Source organism: Coregonus lavaretus (genome assembly GCF_964263955.1).
Source record: "Coregonus lavaretus genome assembly, contig: SUPER_35_unloc_3, whole genome shotgun sequence".
NCBI lineage: Eukaryota > Metazoa > Chordata > Actinopteri > Salmoniformes > Salmonidae > Coregonus > Coregonus lavaretus.
Genome location: NW_028167179.1, coordinates 1,334,740 through 1,351,601, shown reverse-complemented (window position 1 = coordinate 1,351,601; position 16,862 = coordinate 1,334,740). Strand labels below are relative to the sequence as shown.

General features: G+C 41.9%; 1 protein-coding gene across 1 annotated transcript in view; it reads right to left on the bottom strand.

The window, feature by feature from the left end:
• The window catches only part of LOC311110304 (uncharacterized protein), a gene marked incomplete at both ends in the record, with an annotated part of 170,178 nt that overhangs the window by 61,908 nt on the left and 91,408 nt on the right, over positions 1 to 16,862 (bottom strand). Inside the window, 3 exons of the mRNA XM_084188840.1 lie at positions 4,330 to 4,457; positions 5,968 to 6,079; positions 16,237 to 16,392. Coding sequence (XP_084044966.1) covers positions 4,330 to 4,457; positions 5,968 to 6,079; positions 16,237 to 16,392 — 396 coding nt within the window. The remainder of the gene's footprint in view (positions 1 to 4,329; positions 4,458 to 5,967; positions 6,080 to 16,236; positions 16,393 to 16,862) is intronic.

Genomic DNA, 16,862 nt, shown 5'->3' with positions numbered 1-16,862 from the left:
CCCACTGTATATATATATATATATATATATATATACAGTGGGGAGAACAAGTATTTGATACACTGCCGATTTTGCAGGTTTTCCTACTTACAAAGCATGTAGAGGTCTGTAATTTTTATCATAGGTACACTTCAACTGTGAGACGGAATCTAAAACAAAAATCCAGAAAATCACATTGTATGATTTTTAAGTAATTAATTTGCATTTTATTGCATGACATAAGGGGGGCCTTGCGTGCGCTGCATGATTTTAATCCATGACGGCGTAGTGTGTTACTAATGGTTTTCTTTGAGACTGTGGTCCCAGCTCTCTTCAGGTCATTGACCAGGTCCTGCCGTGTAGTTCTGGGCTGATCCCTCACCTTCCTCATGATCATTGATGCCCCACGAGGTGAGATCTTGCATGGAGCCCCAGACCGAGGGTGATTGACCGTCATCTTGAACTTCTTCCATTTTCTAATAATTGCGCCAACAGTTGTTGCCTTCTCACCAAGCTGCTTGCCTATTGACCTGTAGCCCATCCCAGCCTTGTGCAGGTCTACAATTGTATCCCTGATGTCCTTACACAGCTCTCTGGTCTTGGCCATTGTAGAGAGGTTGGAGTCTGTTTGATTGAGTGTGTGGACAGGTGTCTTTTATACAGGTAACGAGTTGAAACAGGTGCAGTTAATACAGGTAATGAGTGGAGAACAGGAGGGCTTCTTAAAGAAAAACGAACAGGTCTGTGAGAGCCGGAATTCTTACTGGTTGGTAGGTGATCAAATACTTATGTCATGCAATAAAATGCAAATTAATTACTTAAAAATCATATAATGTGATTTTCTGGATTTTTGTTTTAGATTCTGTCTCTCACAGTTGAAGTGTACCTATGATAAAAATTACAGACCTCTACATGTTTGTAAGTAGGAAAACCTGCTAAATCGGCAGTGTATCAAATACTTGTTCTCCCCACTGTATATATATATATATAAATTATATAGCCTACTACTGTTATTTTATTTTACTGCTGCTCTTTAATAATTTGCTATTTTTTATTTATCTATTTTTTTCTTTAAAACTGCATTGTTGGTTAAGGGCTTGTAAGTAAGCATTTCACTGTAATGTCTACACCTGTTGTATTTGGTGCATGTGGCAAATAACATTTGATTTGATTTGATCCTCTGGTGGCTCTCCACCTGTTTGCGGAAAATTAAATCTTTCTCACAGAACAAACATGGGATGTGCTTCTCTTTTATGCCGCCTCCTTTACTGATTCCGTTTGTACTACTGTCATTTGTCAATGGGCTTGTATAGCCATTAAGTGTTGAGGAACTGGCATTGTCTGAGGTCTGGTTTAACATTAGGAGAGTGTGAGGAGGACGAAGGCCAGGGAGTGTCTGTGTTGTCACAGGGTCCATGTTCCAGTTGATAGATCCTATAGAAGGCAGGCTGAAGGAATTTTTTCACAATAATCTCTCGTGACCCCACCCCACCCCAAATATAATGACACAACCTTAAAATCAGTATATTTCAATTTTTACATCAACAAATAACTTGAAATTCATTACATTTTCATCTCTTAACAAAATGAAAAGAAACCAATAAATACATTTACTCATTAAAATTGTATTTTTCAAATTATCTTTCTCAAAAATGTTTGTATATTGTCCCATACAATAAACTGTACTCTTCATTTTTTGTTAAAAAAAACGAATACAAAAAATTCATTTAAAAACAAATATTGGCGACCCCACTTCAGTTGTTAGGGGGTTAACCTGAGGCGCCATCAGTCTCTCTGAATCTAGGACAGAGTCTGTGTCCATTCTCTCCAGCCACATACGTACACATCCCCGTCCCCGCAGACCAAATCTACACCTTGCCCTGGTGTCAGCCAGTCTGTTGTCATGGAGACTAAGATTAGGGATGGGCACGTTATTAGAATATTTGAATATTAGATTACTTGGGAAAGTATTCATTTTTGAGATAAAAAAAATCTAGGTCTATTTTAACAATAAAAAGGCTTTGTCTAAAATGAAATACAATTATTTACGTGATATTGCTACATTGCCTACAATGATAGACCATTACATAAAAAATATACACTACCAGTCAAAAGTTTGGACACACCTACTCATTCAAGGGTTTTTCTTTATTTTTACTATTTTTTACATTGTGACAAGGTAGGGAGGTATACAGAAGATAGCCCTATTTGGTAAAAAAACAAGTCCATATTATGGCAAGAACAGCTCAAATAAGCAAAGATAAACGGCAGTCCATCATTACTTTAAGACATGAAGGTCAGTCAATACGGAACATTTCAAGAGCTTTGAAAGTTTCTTCAAGTGCAGTCACAAAAACCATCAGGTACTATGATGAAACTGGCTCTCATGAGGACCGCCACAGGAATGGAAGACCCAGAGTTTACTCTGCTGCAGAGGATAAGTTCATTAGAGTTACCAGCCTCAGAAATTGCAGCCAAAAATAAATGCTTCACATAGTTCAAGTCACAGACACATCTCAACATCAACTGTTCAGAGGGGACTGTGTGAATCAGGCCTTCATGGTCGAATTCCTGCAAAGAAACCACTACTAAAGGACACCAATAATAAGAAGAGACATGCTTGGGCCAAGAAACACGAGCAAAGGACATTAGACCGGTGGAAATGTGTCCTTTGGTCTGGAGTCCAAATTGGAGATTTTTGGTTCCAAACGCTGTGTCTTTGTGAGACACGGTGTGGGTGAACGAATGATCTCTGCATGTGTAGTTCCCACCGTAAAGCATGGAGGAGGAGGTGGCCTCCCGAGTGGCGCAGTGGTCTAAGGCACTGCATCGCAATGCTAGCTGTGCCACTAGAGAATCTGGTTCAAATCCAGGCTCTGTTGTAGCCGGCCGTAGGGGGCCAGTATGAAAAAATTAAATAATAATGTGTGCACTCACTAACTGTAAGTCACTCTGGATAAGAGCGTCTGCTAAATGACTAAAATGTAAATGTAAAAATGTGTTATGGTGTGGGGATGCTTTGCTGGTGACAATGTCTGTGATTTATTTAGAATTCAAGGCACACTTAACCAGCATGGCTACCACAGCATTCTACAGCGATACACCATCCCATCTGGTTTGGGCTTAGTGGGACTATCATTTGTTTTTTAACAGGACAATGACCCAACACACCTCCAGGCTGTGTTAGGGCTATTTTACCAAGAAGGAGAGTGATGGAGTGCTGCATCAGATGACCTGGCCTCCACAATCCCCCGACCTCAACCCAATTGAGATGGTTTGGGATGAGTTGGACGGCAGAGTGAAGGAAAAGCAGCCAACAAGTGCTCAGCAAATGTGGGAACTCCTTCAAGACTGTTGGAAAAGCATTCCAGGTGAAGCTGCTTGAGACAATGCCAAGAGTGTGAAAAGCAGTCATCAAGGCAAAGGGTGGCTATTTGAAGAATCTCTATTTTGATTTGTTCAACACTTTTTGGTTACTACATATGTGTTATTTCATAGTTCTGATGTCTTCACTATTATTCTACAATGTAGAAAATAGTAAAAATAAAGAAAAACCCTTGAATGAGGTTTTTTTATGAGTGCGCCCTATAAAAAAGACACACCGGTAGACCACACACACGTTTCACAGGTGTAGCTTGTTGTTATTGTCATAAATCAAAGCGGCGCTACATTCTGAGGCTCCATGTGTAGCAAGTGAAGTGGGAGATTTCTAATCAATGCAAAATGGAATAAAAATGACATAATTAAGTTGGCTAAATGAGGAGTAGGCTACACTGATCATCCAACAGGTAGGCTGTTGTTTCATATGAATAGAGTTGTAGACAAGTACAGGGAGCGCAGCAAAATAGCTTCAATTGGCCTTGCTGCTTAGCTAACTTAGCTGAATGCTGTAGCTAGCTAGCTTTTATACAAACGATTTGATGCAGTCAACATAGGCACTACCAGATGGTATGATAGATAACCTATGTCAGCAACAAGTTTGTCTAACCAGCGCGAGTCTGTTTGGCTATTTTCTCTCTCTCTCTCTCTCCATGCCAGACACATAGACTGTCACACACACAGGCCCCTGCTCCTCTCTCGCCCCTCCCTCACCCTTCTGCGAAACAAGCAGAGCGCAGCGAACTGGCAAGTCTCCTTTTAAGTTAAAAAAATATAGATGTTTTCTTTAAAACACATTTTTTCGGCTATCCACATATTTAAAAAAATATCATGATATTATTTGAATAGTGAAATCATTTAAAATGCCCATTCCTAACTAAGATCGGATGTTGTTTTGTGTTTGACTGACTGTTTCTGGTTAACAGTGTTTTTTCCCAGCCCAGAGTTGAGGATGCTGTCCCATCTACTGACCTCCACTATGTCGCCTCTGGTCCTTGCCTGTTCGGTGATGTTGTCCCCCGGGCCCCTGGCTGCACCGGCCTGGTTCTGGGAATCCAAGATGGCCGCCCAGTCTTCTCTGTTAGCCTCCAGCCAACCACCTACAGGAAGATGTTACAAAATAGACTTTACAAACATGGCAGAGAACTCTACATATGAAGATTTTTTAAATGTATTACCAGATCATTTTCATACATTATAATGTGCATCCTGTACAGGTGCATCCTGTTTCCATTGATCATCCTTGAGATGTTTCTACAACTTGATTGGAGTCCACCTGTGGTAAATTCAATTGATTGGACATGATCTGTCTATTTAAGGTCCAACAGTTGACAGTGCACGTCAGAGCAAAAACCAAGCCATGAGGTCGAAGGAATTGTCCGTAGAGCTCCGAGACAGGATTGTGTCGAGGCACAGATCTGGGGAAGGGTACCAAAAAATGTCTGCAGCATTGAAGGTCCCCAATGACACAGTGGCCTCTATCATTCTTAAATGGAAGATGTTTGGAACTACCAAGACTCTTCCTAGAACTGGCCGCCTGGCCAAACTGAGCAATCGGGGGAGAAGGGCCTTGGTCAGGGAGGTGACCAAGAACCCGATGGTCACTCTGACAGTACTCCAGAGTTCCTCTGTGGCGATGGGAGAACCTTCCAGAAGAACAACCATCTCTGCAGCACTCCACCAATCAGGCCTTTATGGTAGAGTGGCCAGACGGAAGCCACTCCTCAGGAAAAGGCACATGACAGCCTGCTTGGAGTTTGCCAAAAGGCACCTAAAGGACTCTCAGACCATGAGAAACAAGATTCCCTGGTTTGATGAAACCAAGATTGAACTCTTTGGCCTGAATGCCAAGCGTCACATCTGGAGGAAACCAGGCACCGCTCATCACCTGGCCAATACCATCCCTACGGTGAAGCATGGGGGTGGCAGCATCATGCTGTGGGGATGTTTTTCAGCGGCAGGGACTGGGAGACTAGTCAGGATCGAGGGAAAGATGAACGGAGCAAAGTACAGAGAGAGCCTTGATGAAAACCTGCTCCAGAGCACTCAGGACCTCAGACTGGGGCGAAGGTTCACCTTCCAGCAGGACAACGACCCTAAGCACACAGCCAAGACAACGCAGGAGTGGCTTTGGGACAAGTCTCTGAATGTCCTTGAGTGGCCCAGCCAGAGCCCGGACTTGAACCAAATCAAACATCTCTGAAGAGACCTGAATATAGCTGTGCAGCAACGCTCCCCATCCAACCTGACAGAGCTTGAGAGGATCTGCAGAGAAGAATGGGAGAAACTCCCCAAATACAGGTGTGCCAAGCTTGTAGTGTCATACCCAAGAAGACTCAAGGCTGTAATAGCTGCCAAAGGTGCTTCAACAAAGTACTGAGTAAAGGGTCTGAATACTTATGTAAATGTAATATTTAAACAACAACAAAATATATATATTTGCAAACATTTCTAAACGTGTTTCTGCTTTGTCATTATGGGGTATAATGTGTAGATTGATGAGGGGAAAAAATAATTTCATCCATTTTAGAATAAGGCTGTAATATAACAAAATGTAGAAAAGGTGAAGGGGTCTGAGTACTTTCTGAATGCACTGTATGTCTCCCTTACCTTGCTCCCCCATCTTTAGTCCACTCAGCAGGTCAATGGTCTCTGGTCCGTCTTCTATTGTTTCCTCTTTGACTAGTAGCAGATCAGGCTTCCCATCCTCCATGTCTACTGACTGTAAGAGATACAGAGTGAGAGGATGTTGGATCAAGAAATCTGATATGAGCACCCTGCTATGGAGCATCTTCTGATTGAGCAATGAGGGATTGCTATGAGTATTATGCAAACATGGTAGTTGATTTGATTGCTTGACACCCTTTAATGGTTTGATAATTTAAAGGCATGGTCCCACACTTTAAGGTCAACTGCCCCTTAGAACCAACTTCTCTGGTTTTAAACGGCCTATGTGGCATCGATATGACTCAGAAACATTAATTATAGTCTTGAAATTGACTACAAAGTGTAAATATGATAATTCTGGTCATAGAGTCAGTCTCGTCCAAAAGTGAGTTTTGTTAGAGAGTTGGTCACCACTTACTGGAGGGTTGGTATGGATGACTTACATGCCCACTTTTGGCCAATGATGCCCAATTGCCCAGAGACAACACGCCCCCAGCTGTGGTCCAGCTGCCATGTGGACATTTATTGTCAAGTCTCATATGGGTCCAAAGCATGGTAAATAGGAGTGAAAATGGCCTTCCATGAAGATGATGCAAACTTCCAATGCATTTCAACAATACGTCCAGGAATGGATTACATCCGACACGGTCAATTCTGCTGCATGTCAACTGTCAAACCACTGGTGTTGGTGAGTAATTAGCTAAGTAGATAGCTGGTACTAGCTAGCTGGTAGCTACTTTTGGTTATACAACATTATTTGATAATGCTAGCGAGCCAGGCTAGCTATGATACCACAGATAAAAGGGGAATGATACCGTAGCTAGCTAAAATCAACTAGGGACATCAAACGTTCAGGCTGCTGCACAGAGACTGTGGAGGCTCAGTCTAGAGCACCTGGTTAAATTGTATTTAGGAGCATTTTTCTAAATCAAATCAAATTTTATTTGTCACATGCGCCGAATACAACAGGTGTAGACCTTACTGTGAAATGCTTACTTACAAGCCCTTAACCAACAATGCAGTTTTAAGAAGAAAAAAAAGTAACAACAAAATAACAATAACGAGGCTATATACAGAGGGTACCAAACTCTCTAAATGGTTAAATTAGTAAGAAATAGATGTCATTGTTGCAATAGTCTCTGAGTGGGCAACATATACTATAATTTTAAATTGACATCTTGAATTATTTTGCCATATTAAATTACTGTATATTGCGCTAATTTCCCTAATGTGGACAGTTTGTGTTACTACCTTTCACAAGCCTCATTTTCAACCCATAAAATGTTGTGGAATTACACGTCCCTTTTACCTCAGATTGGTGATGTTAGTATAAAATGTTATAGTCATTACGATGACATAAGATTGATTGCTTAAAATAGATCAATATCTTTGGTTTTGTACCATTGATTTTATCACACACGCAGGATTTACAACGCAGAGTTAATGAAATGACCGGGAACGGGCAGGAAAAATTCAGGGGGGTCTCTCTATAAAAGTCGCTGGCCACACACCAATACATGGATTAGACAGTCAAACTATCACTTAAATAGCAGCCAACCGTGGTCACTAGCTATGTTTCCATTAACTTGTCCTCTGATTTTTTGTCGACATTGAGAAAGTTTACATAGAAAATAGATGCGACAATTGCCTGCTAGGGTGCGTTCCCATTTAAATATCTTAAGTAGATTAAAACGGGTTGGACGTAATGACATCACACCAACAAACAAAAAAGTGTTGAATACAAATCAAATCAAATCAAATGTTATTGGCCACATGCGCCGAATACAACAGGTGCAGACATTACAGTGAAATGCTTACTTACAGCCCTTAACCAACAGTGCATTTATTTTTAATAAAAAAGTCAAATAAAACAACAACAAAAAAAGCGTTGAGAAAAAAAGAGCAGAAGTAAAATAAAATAACAGTAGGGAGGCTATATATACAGGGGGGTACCGGTGCAGAGTCAATGTGTGGGGGCACCGGCTAGTTGAGGTAGTTGAAGTAATATGTACATGTGGGTAGAGTTAAAGTGACTATGCATAAATAATTAACAGAGTAGCAGCAGCGTAAAAATATGGGGTGGGGGGGCAGTGCAAATAGTCCGGGTAGCCATGATTAGCTGTTCAGGAGTCTTATGGCTTGGGGGTAGAAGCTGTTGAGAAGTCTTTTGGACCTAGACTTGGCACTCCGGTACCGCTTGCCGTGCGGTAGCAGAGAGAACAGTCTATGACTAGGGTGGCTAGAGTCTTTGACAATTTTGAGGGCCTTCCTCTTACACCGCCTGGTATAGAGGTCCTGGATGGCAGGAAGCTTGGCCCCAGTGATGTACTGGGCCGTACGCACTACCCTCTGTAGTGCCTTGCGGTCGGAGGCCAAGCAGTTGCCATACCAGGCAGTGATGCAACCAGTCAGGATGCTCTCGATGGTGCAGCTGTATATGAATAGGCTTGAAGTGTTTCCATTACCCATTTAGGCAAATTGCGCAACAATAAATTGGCCACAGCCTGTATGCCCTCCCACCTATCTCTTTCATGTCTCAGGTAGCCCACGAAAGCCAGCATGAATAGAATGCAAGAATTTACTAATATTTGCCATATTCTAATAATTCTCATGTGCCAAAGTATCGCCACGGTCCATGCCATGGTGAAACTTGCACTGCAAATAATTGGACGGTTAAACTTGCATTCAGCCAACCAGAAACGCAATTCGAGGCAATTGAAAGTCAGGACCAGGATCTTGCAAAGAAACATTATTTTTATAGTTGAAAAATAGATTTAGAAGGCAGTAGGCATTTATAATTAAATGTGGAGTGGAGTTCATAGTTAGGCCTACGTGTTGACATCACATGCCCCCGCGTACATTCAAAATTATTCGGCAAATATTGATTCAAAAAACACAATTTCCATCATCATTTGTCACAATAAAGAAAAATCCACCCGTCGAACGGATAAAACGGTTGTCGAGCTTCTTCTTCTTCTGTGGATTTTATATGGCGGTTGGCCTCCAACTTTAAGGTGCATTACCGCCACCAACTGGACTGGAGTGTGGACCAGAGACAGTGAAGGTCTAAATCCTATCCAATAATCTCGTCTACCTAAGGAAACGAAACACATAATTAAATACTACATCCCCTGAAGATTTCCCCAGCAGTTCACTTAATCCTGGCTCTTCAACCCCCATTACTCCTAAAATCTAATACCAATCGCTCCCTTTCTCTCACTGAAATAGAACATGTTCCACCGTCTCCATCTCCTCCTGACAATGATCACACCTCCCAGTCGGATGTTTCCCCACCACTTTCAATACCAGTACTATTTAGCCTTGTGTGTCCCAGTCTCAGCCTTGTGACTACACTTTCCTCCCTTCTCTCTCGGCCTGAGGACCTCCCTGCCCCCACCTTTTCCTGGATCTTATACAGGTGTCTTCCCTTACTCTCCCTGTTCCACAACTCTTGCCACTTATTTTTAACCACTGTTCTTATTAATCCCTTGGCTTCTGCTTTACTGATTGATATTTCCATCTCAACATTAGGATGTTTAAGAGCCTGTTTGGCAATAATATCCACTTCCTCATTCCCCTCTACTCCCACATGAGCTGGTACCCAGAGGAACATCACAAATACCCCCATCTGTTTCACCCTATAGAAACACTGCAAAACCTCATACAATACATCCTGTCTGCTCTGAGACACACATGAATTTAAGCTCATCAGTGCTGCACTGGAGTCAGAGCAGATGACTACCCTGTCTGGCCTCACCACCTCCACCCACTCTGCAGCCAATAGTATGACCAACAACTCTGTTGTGTAAACAGATAAATGATCTGTTGCTCTTTTCGTCACTGCCACCTTAAACTCAGGAATACTAAAAGCTGCTCATGTCCTCCCTGTTTTAGGGTCCTTAGATCCATCTGTGAATATATTCAATAAAGCATAGTATTGTGTTCTTAAATGTTCACTTACAACTGAATCTACTCCTTCCTCAACATCTCTTACCCTCTCAAGCAACGGTTGACGATCTTTAGAAAATGTCTCCTATATCTGCCGTTTCCATTACGCATGTCGCAGTACGTGCAACCTCATCTCCCCCCTCTTGCGCAATTGATTTCAACGTGATATTGATATGAGTGATTGACAAATAAGTGTTGCGTTTCTCTTTCTGCTTTGGCGACCCCCAAATCAAAATGCATCACTCCAAAATGTAGCTGACTGTCTTCTACAGGTTGTTCTCTAACCAGTGATGTAACAAATATCTCCAGTTTCCATGTGTTTGTTTTAGCTGTGTTAGTTTCAACAGCGTGAACAACCTGATTTCCCCCCTAATCGATATAAGTGATTTATTGCCACTTGTCAAAACAACAGGGTTTTTAGTGTGTGTGCAGTTCATAAGGTGCTGCTTTAAAAAAATATATACAAGTAGGGTAGTAGGGGGTAACTAGCCCCCTGTGTCATCACAATTTTTGGAGATATTTCAACAAAATGATTTTGTGGTAAGTTGATCTAATGTTTTGAAATTTTTTAAAAGTTGTAGATATATTCCAATGAAGTTAGATCTATATACATTACCAGTCAAAAGTTTGGACACACCTACTCATTCAAGGGCTTTTCTTTATTTTTTACATTGTAGAATAATAGTGAAGACATCAAAACTATGAAATAACACATATAGGAATCATGTAGTAACCAAAAAAGTGATAAACAAATAAAAATATATTTTATATTTGAGATTCTTCAAATAGCCACCCTTTGCCTCTTGGCATTCTCTCAACCAGCATTACCTGGAATGCTTTTCCAACAGTCTTGAAGGAGTTCCCACATATGCTGAGCACTTGTTGGCTGCTTTTCCTTCACTCTGCTGTCCGACTCATCCCAAACCATCTCAATTGGGTTGAGGTCGGGGGATTGTGGAGGCCAGGTCATCTGATGCAGCACTCCATCACTCTCCTTCTTGGTAAAATAGCCCTTACACAGCCTGGAGGTGTGTTGGGTCATTGTCCTTGGTGTTCGCCAAAAGCCATGTGGGAGACTCCCCAAACATATGGAAGAAGGCACTCTGGTCAGATGAGACTAAAATTGAGCTTTTTGGCCATCAAAGAAAACGCTATGTCTGGCGCAAACCCAACACCTCTCATCACCCCGAGAACACCATCGGCAGGGATTGGGAAACTGGTCAAAATTGAAGGAATGATGGATGGCGCTAAATACTGGGAAATTCTTGAGGGAAACTTGTTTCAGTCTTCCTGAGATTTGAGACTGGGACGGAGGTTCACCTTCCAGCAGGACAATGACCCTAAGCATACTGCTAAAGCAACACTTGAGTGGTTTAAGGGGAAACATTTAAATGACTTGGAATGGCCTAGTCAAAGCCCAGACCTCAATCCAATTGATAATTTGTGGTATGACTTAAAGATTGCTGTACACCAGCGGAACCCATCCAACTTGAAGGAGCTGGAGCAGTTTTGCCTTGAAGAATGGGCAAAAATCCCAGTGGCTAGATGTGCCAAGTTTATAGAGACATACCCCAAGAGACTTGCAGCTGTAATTGCTGCAAAAGGTGGCTCTACAAAGTATTAACTTTGGGGGGATGAATAGTTATGCACGCTCAAGTTTTCTGTTTTTATGTGTTATATCTTGTTTGTTTCACAAGAAAAAATATTTTGCATCTTCAAAGTGGTAGGCATGTTGTGTAAATCAAATGATACAAACCCCCAAAAAATCCATTTTAATTCCAGGTTGTAAGGCAACAAAATAGGCAAAATGCCAAGGGGAGTGAATACTTTCGCAAGCCACTGTAGGAGCCGAAATCGGGCTCCTTCATGACCAGTATGTGTGAAGAAAGGGGCCTGGAGCTGATCATGCCCATCAGGCTTTAACAAACAGCTCAGAAGGAACAAAAGATGATTACTAATAAGACAGTACATCGCAAGTGTTTAGTAATATCACAGTTTCAATACGTGTGTCACTCATCAACTTTTCCTTGTTTTTCTACAGATGGGCAGAAGAGATGCTTTTGAAATGGAGTCTGACTGAAAGATGGGTTGATACTGATGTCTGAATTGGGAGAGACCTTGCACTCAGCATTACAATTAGGCGGGGGGGGGGGGGGGGCTATGTATTCTTCAAACATGTCATGGAACTCCTGTCTTATATGGGACACCATATAGGGAGGTATAATATTTGCACATTGTTATATTAGCAGAACACTGTTTCTACAGTAATATGTGAAGTATGGATTATTCTACATGGAACTGTTACACTTGAAAGTTATCTAAACACTTTGTTTAGAATATCTACATAATATTCAGTAATTGCATTCTTCTCATATTACTCTGCAGGCTACTGACCGATGCAAAACGTATTCCTGTAGGAAGCTTTGAATTGGTCAGTAGCCTACAGAGTGGTATGAGATGAGTGCCATCCTCCTGCATCTCACATCTGCCTGTAGTTATTGAACTCTGCCTGCTGGACCCATGGGTTGAGGCAAACTCTGTCATATCCAGGATGGAATGTCATGCACTCCACCCCTCCTGCCACCTGACTGCACCTGTCCATAACCTGTAATACATTACATAGATGGAAGGGACTTCATCACCCATTGGTGACTTGAAGACAGAACCTCACCCAGAGAGCTGTGCACGTCAGTGTGGTTAGACAGCCACATCCTTAGATTTGGCCAAATAGACAAATAGAATGCCATTCTAGTAATGGTTGGACAGCTGAATTTTCACTCTACAACTTATTTTTATCCCTTACAAAAAAAGATTGCAGTCAGAGTACAGTATAACTTCAGTATGCTGAAAATACTGCATCCAAAATAAACGTTTTTTTTACAACGAGCGACAGCTGCCTCTGATTGGGAACCACACCGGCCAACATAGATCTATACATACTAGATCATACACATATCTATACACAACATAGAAAATCCACACCCTGACTCAACATACAAGAGTCCCCTGAGTCAGGGCGTGACAAGTACACTGCAGTTATTTTGAAATTACTGCATCAAAAATACCACAGTCGACTACAGTTACTGCACTTTTACTGCAGTTTCAAAACTGCTATTTAAAAAAAAAAGAGATTTGCTAGGTAAGTGTAGGCATACTGTCTTTATAAGCACACCAATATTATACTTGCAGCATAAAATGTTTTGTCTTTGTAACACGAACACACCAATTTTGTTTTGCATAATTATACAACGGGTGGTTCTAATCCTGAATGCTGATTGGTTAAAACCACATTCCAGCCGGTGTCTATTCCACAAGTTACCACCGGCTAAATATATGACATTAAAATGCCTATTTACTCTGCTCCATCTGATTGCGCAATCCACTGTCTCATCAGTCCAGCCAGGAAATTTATAAACTTGATCTCCACTCTAAAAAGCATCTAGTCATGATCTCACATTTCTTTTAAACTAACACTTAGTTTTCAACAGCAGCGATTTGTATAAACCTTGCTGTCTGTCTCTCCGACATTTGCAACATTGTTTCAATATTCAAATTCGATCTCCAGCTGTCCCATAGTAATGAACGTGTCGGGAGTCGGGACGAGACAGACAGGCAGGCAGCGTTCCTCAGCCAGTCGAAATCATGAATCAGCATCATCATCTCCAAATGTAGCCAACACCTGTTGTAGGAATATTAGTAGTTCTGTGATTTGTCCCCCGGAAAGATCTAACAGCGGACATAAGGATAGACGAGATGAGACAAAACCCCTACAATTAACACATACCACTACTCTCCCCAATGCTACACATTCCTTTATCTCATGCCCTTCTGCACACTTCTCACACCTAGTGTAACAGTATTGCTTCCGTCCCTCTCCTCGCCCCTAACTGGGCTTGAACCAGGGACCCTCTGCACACATCGACAACAGTCACCCTCGAAGCACCGTTACCCGTCGCTCCACAAAAGCCGCGGCCCTTGCAGAGCAAAGGAAACAACTACTTCAAGGTCTCAGAGCGAGTGACGTCACCGATTGAAACGCTACTAGTGCGCACCACTAACTAGCTAGCCATTTCACACCGGTTACACTAGGAACCTCCCTCCTACACACTGCTGCCACATGCCCATAAGCTTGACACCTGTAACAATGTAATGTGTTCGGCACAAAAGCTCGTACGGGATAACTTATATATCCTAACATCACTTTGTCGGGCAAAGACTCAACATCAAAACTCAAAAGGACAGACAACAACTCTTCTGTTTCACCACTCACGCCACCCTGTCTGCGTCGCACCGAACGACGAGCATCACAAACACCGGGAATCTTCCCCTTCAGTTGGTCAACTTTCACATTTACCCCTACCTACCCCAGTAATCACTCCTCTCAATGGCGCCCTTTCCTTGAGAGCAAAACAATTCACCTCTGTTGTCTCCATTTGTTTAACACAGAGCGCCAGCTTCCTCTGACCAGCAGAAACACAAACAATTATCACAAGACCACTCTGCCATAGCCCTCACTGGCTTTCATGCAACAGTCATAGTCAACATAGCTAGCTACTAGAACTTATGCGTTAATAAACCAGCTACAAACGTTAGTGTACAGCAAGCAGTTTAGAAGTTACAATAAATTAATAAAACCAAAAGCTTACCTTGACTTGGAAGAGTTCCAGTTTTGGATAGCCAGCTAGCTAACATAGCATCCTTCGCTGTTTGAGCCGGGTGTTTGAGTAGGCTAAACTAGCTAGCTAGATAAGTGAAAGTAAAAAAATATATATACAATGAAATATAGCTAGCTCTCTCTCTCTTACTTCTTCATTTTTGAAGAAATTAATTTGTTCAAAACTGTTCAGAGGAGGACGGAAACTAGTTGTCCTCTGGCTACTCCATGGTGCTACCCCAGAGAGTGCTGTTGAGGCTACTGTAGACCTTCATTGCAAAACAGTGTGTTTTAACCTCTTAAGGATCTGACCCTTTTTTTCAATTTTCACCTAAAATGTCATACCCAAATCTAACTGCCTGTAGCTCAGGAGCTGAAGCAAGGATATGCATATTCAAAGGAAACACTTTGAAGTTTGTGGAAATGTGAAAATAATGTAGGACAATAGAAAATATTGGATCTGGTCAAATATAATACAAACATTTTTGTTGTTTTGTTTGTTCCATCATCTTTGAAATGCAAGAGAAAGGCCACAATATAATATTGCAGTTTAGGCTCAATTTAGATTTTGGCCACTAGATGGCAGCAGTGTGTGTGCAACGTTTCAGATTGATCCAGTGAAGCGTTACAATACTGGACTATTTTGTATCAAGTATGCCCAAAGATGCCGAATTGGTCAATTGATACATTTTCAAGTACATAACTATAGAGAACATAATGATATGGTAATACAAAATGTAAGTTTACACACTCCCAGGAATGTCATACATGATGGATCATTAGCTTATACACTAACTTTCACACATCTAGATGGCTGGGGGGGGTGGGTGTGGAGCCAGAGACAGCAGGGGTTCAAACTGTAGATCCCAGTTCCTACATTTGAATATAAAAATTGATTTGATCAAACAAAACTATGCTACATTTTATCTCTGGGACCCTTAGGATGACAAATCAGAGCAAGATTACTGAATGTAAGTACATTATTTACCTTCAGAGGTGAATGTATCAAACCAGTTGCTGTGATACGTTTTTGGTTGCTGTGCACTCTCCTCAAACAATAGCATAGTCTTTTTTCACTGTAATAGCTACTGTAAATTGGACAGTGCAGTAAGATTAACAAGAATTTAAGCTTTCTGCCCATATAAGACATGTCTATGTCCTGGAAAGTTTGCTGTTACTTACAACAGTCATGCTAATCACATTAGCTCAACTGTCCCGTATACGGGACACCGATCCCATAGAGGTTAATCAATTATAGGAGGAGGGTCTTTCCCTTCCTCCTCTGAGGAACCTCCACTGATCAAACCACACCCCCAAGACAACTCTCATTGCCTTCAGTCATGGCCGCTAGCATTTCTTAATGCGCATTGATGAAATTCAAGACCAAATCAGGAAATGCAGTCGCCCTTTAAGACTAAATTAATCAAGACCTGGGCCCAGATCCACAAAGAGTCTCAGAGTAGGAGTGCTGATCTAGGATCTTTCCATATAATCTTATTCATTATGATCTAAAAGGCAAAACTGATCCTAGATCAGCACTCCTACTCCGAGAGGCTTTGTGATACGGGACCTGACCTAATACCATTCAGACAGTAGTTCAGTGGGCTCACCTCACTGAGACTGTGTGTGGTCCTGTTCTGCTCAGCTGGTTCCTCAGGAGGAGGTGTAGTCTGATTGTCCTCCATGATCATGGTCCCCTCAGTGTTCCCCAGACCCTCCTCACACCCCTCCTCCTTCACCAGCAGCACCTCTGGAGCCTCCTCCTCCTGGAAGAGACAGGTGATACAGATTACTGAGTCCTATACTGTAGTTACAGAATTACTTCATTGTTGTTAAAGGGGAAAGGGGGATTCCTAGTCAGTTGTACAACTGAATGTATTCAACTGAAATGTGTCTTCCGCATTTAACCCAACCCCTCTGAATCAGAGAGGTGCTGGGGGCTGCCTTAATCAACATCCACGTCATCAACCCATTATGGTGGACATAAATATGATGTTGTGGGTAAAAATAAGTGAGAAGTCATCATCAGACAAACCTGGGGTAGGGGGGAGGGTGCTACAAATGTTTTTGCCAAGGGGGGGTGCAGGTCAAGTCTTTTTGCCAGCACTGGCGCTGCAGACGGATATATCGTTCCACTAATACAGGACTATTAAAAGGCCCAGTGCACTATTTTTGTGAAAATATATATTTGTGTACAGTAGGTGTTAGTGTGGCGTTATGTGTAGGTATATTAATT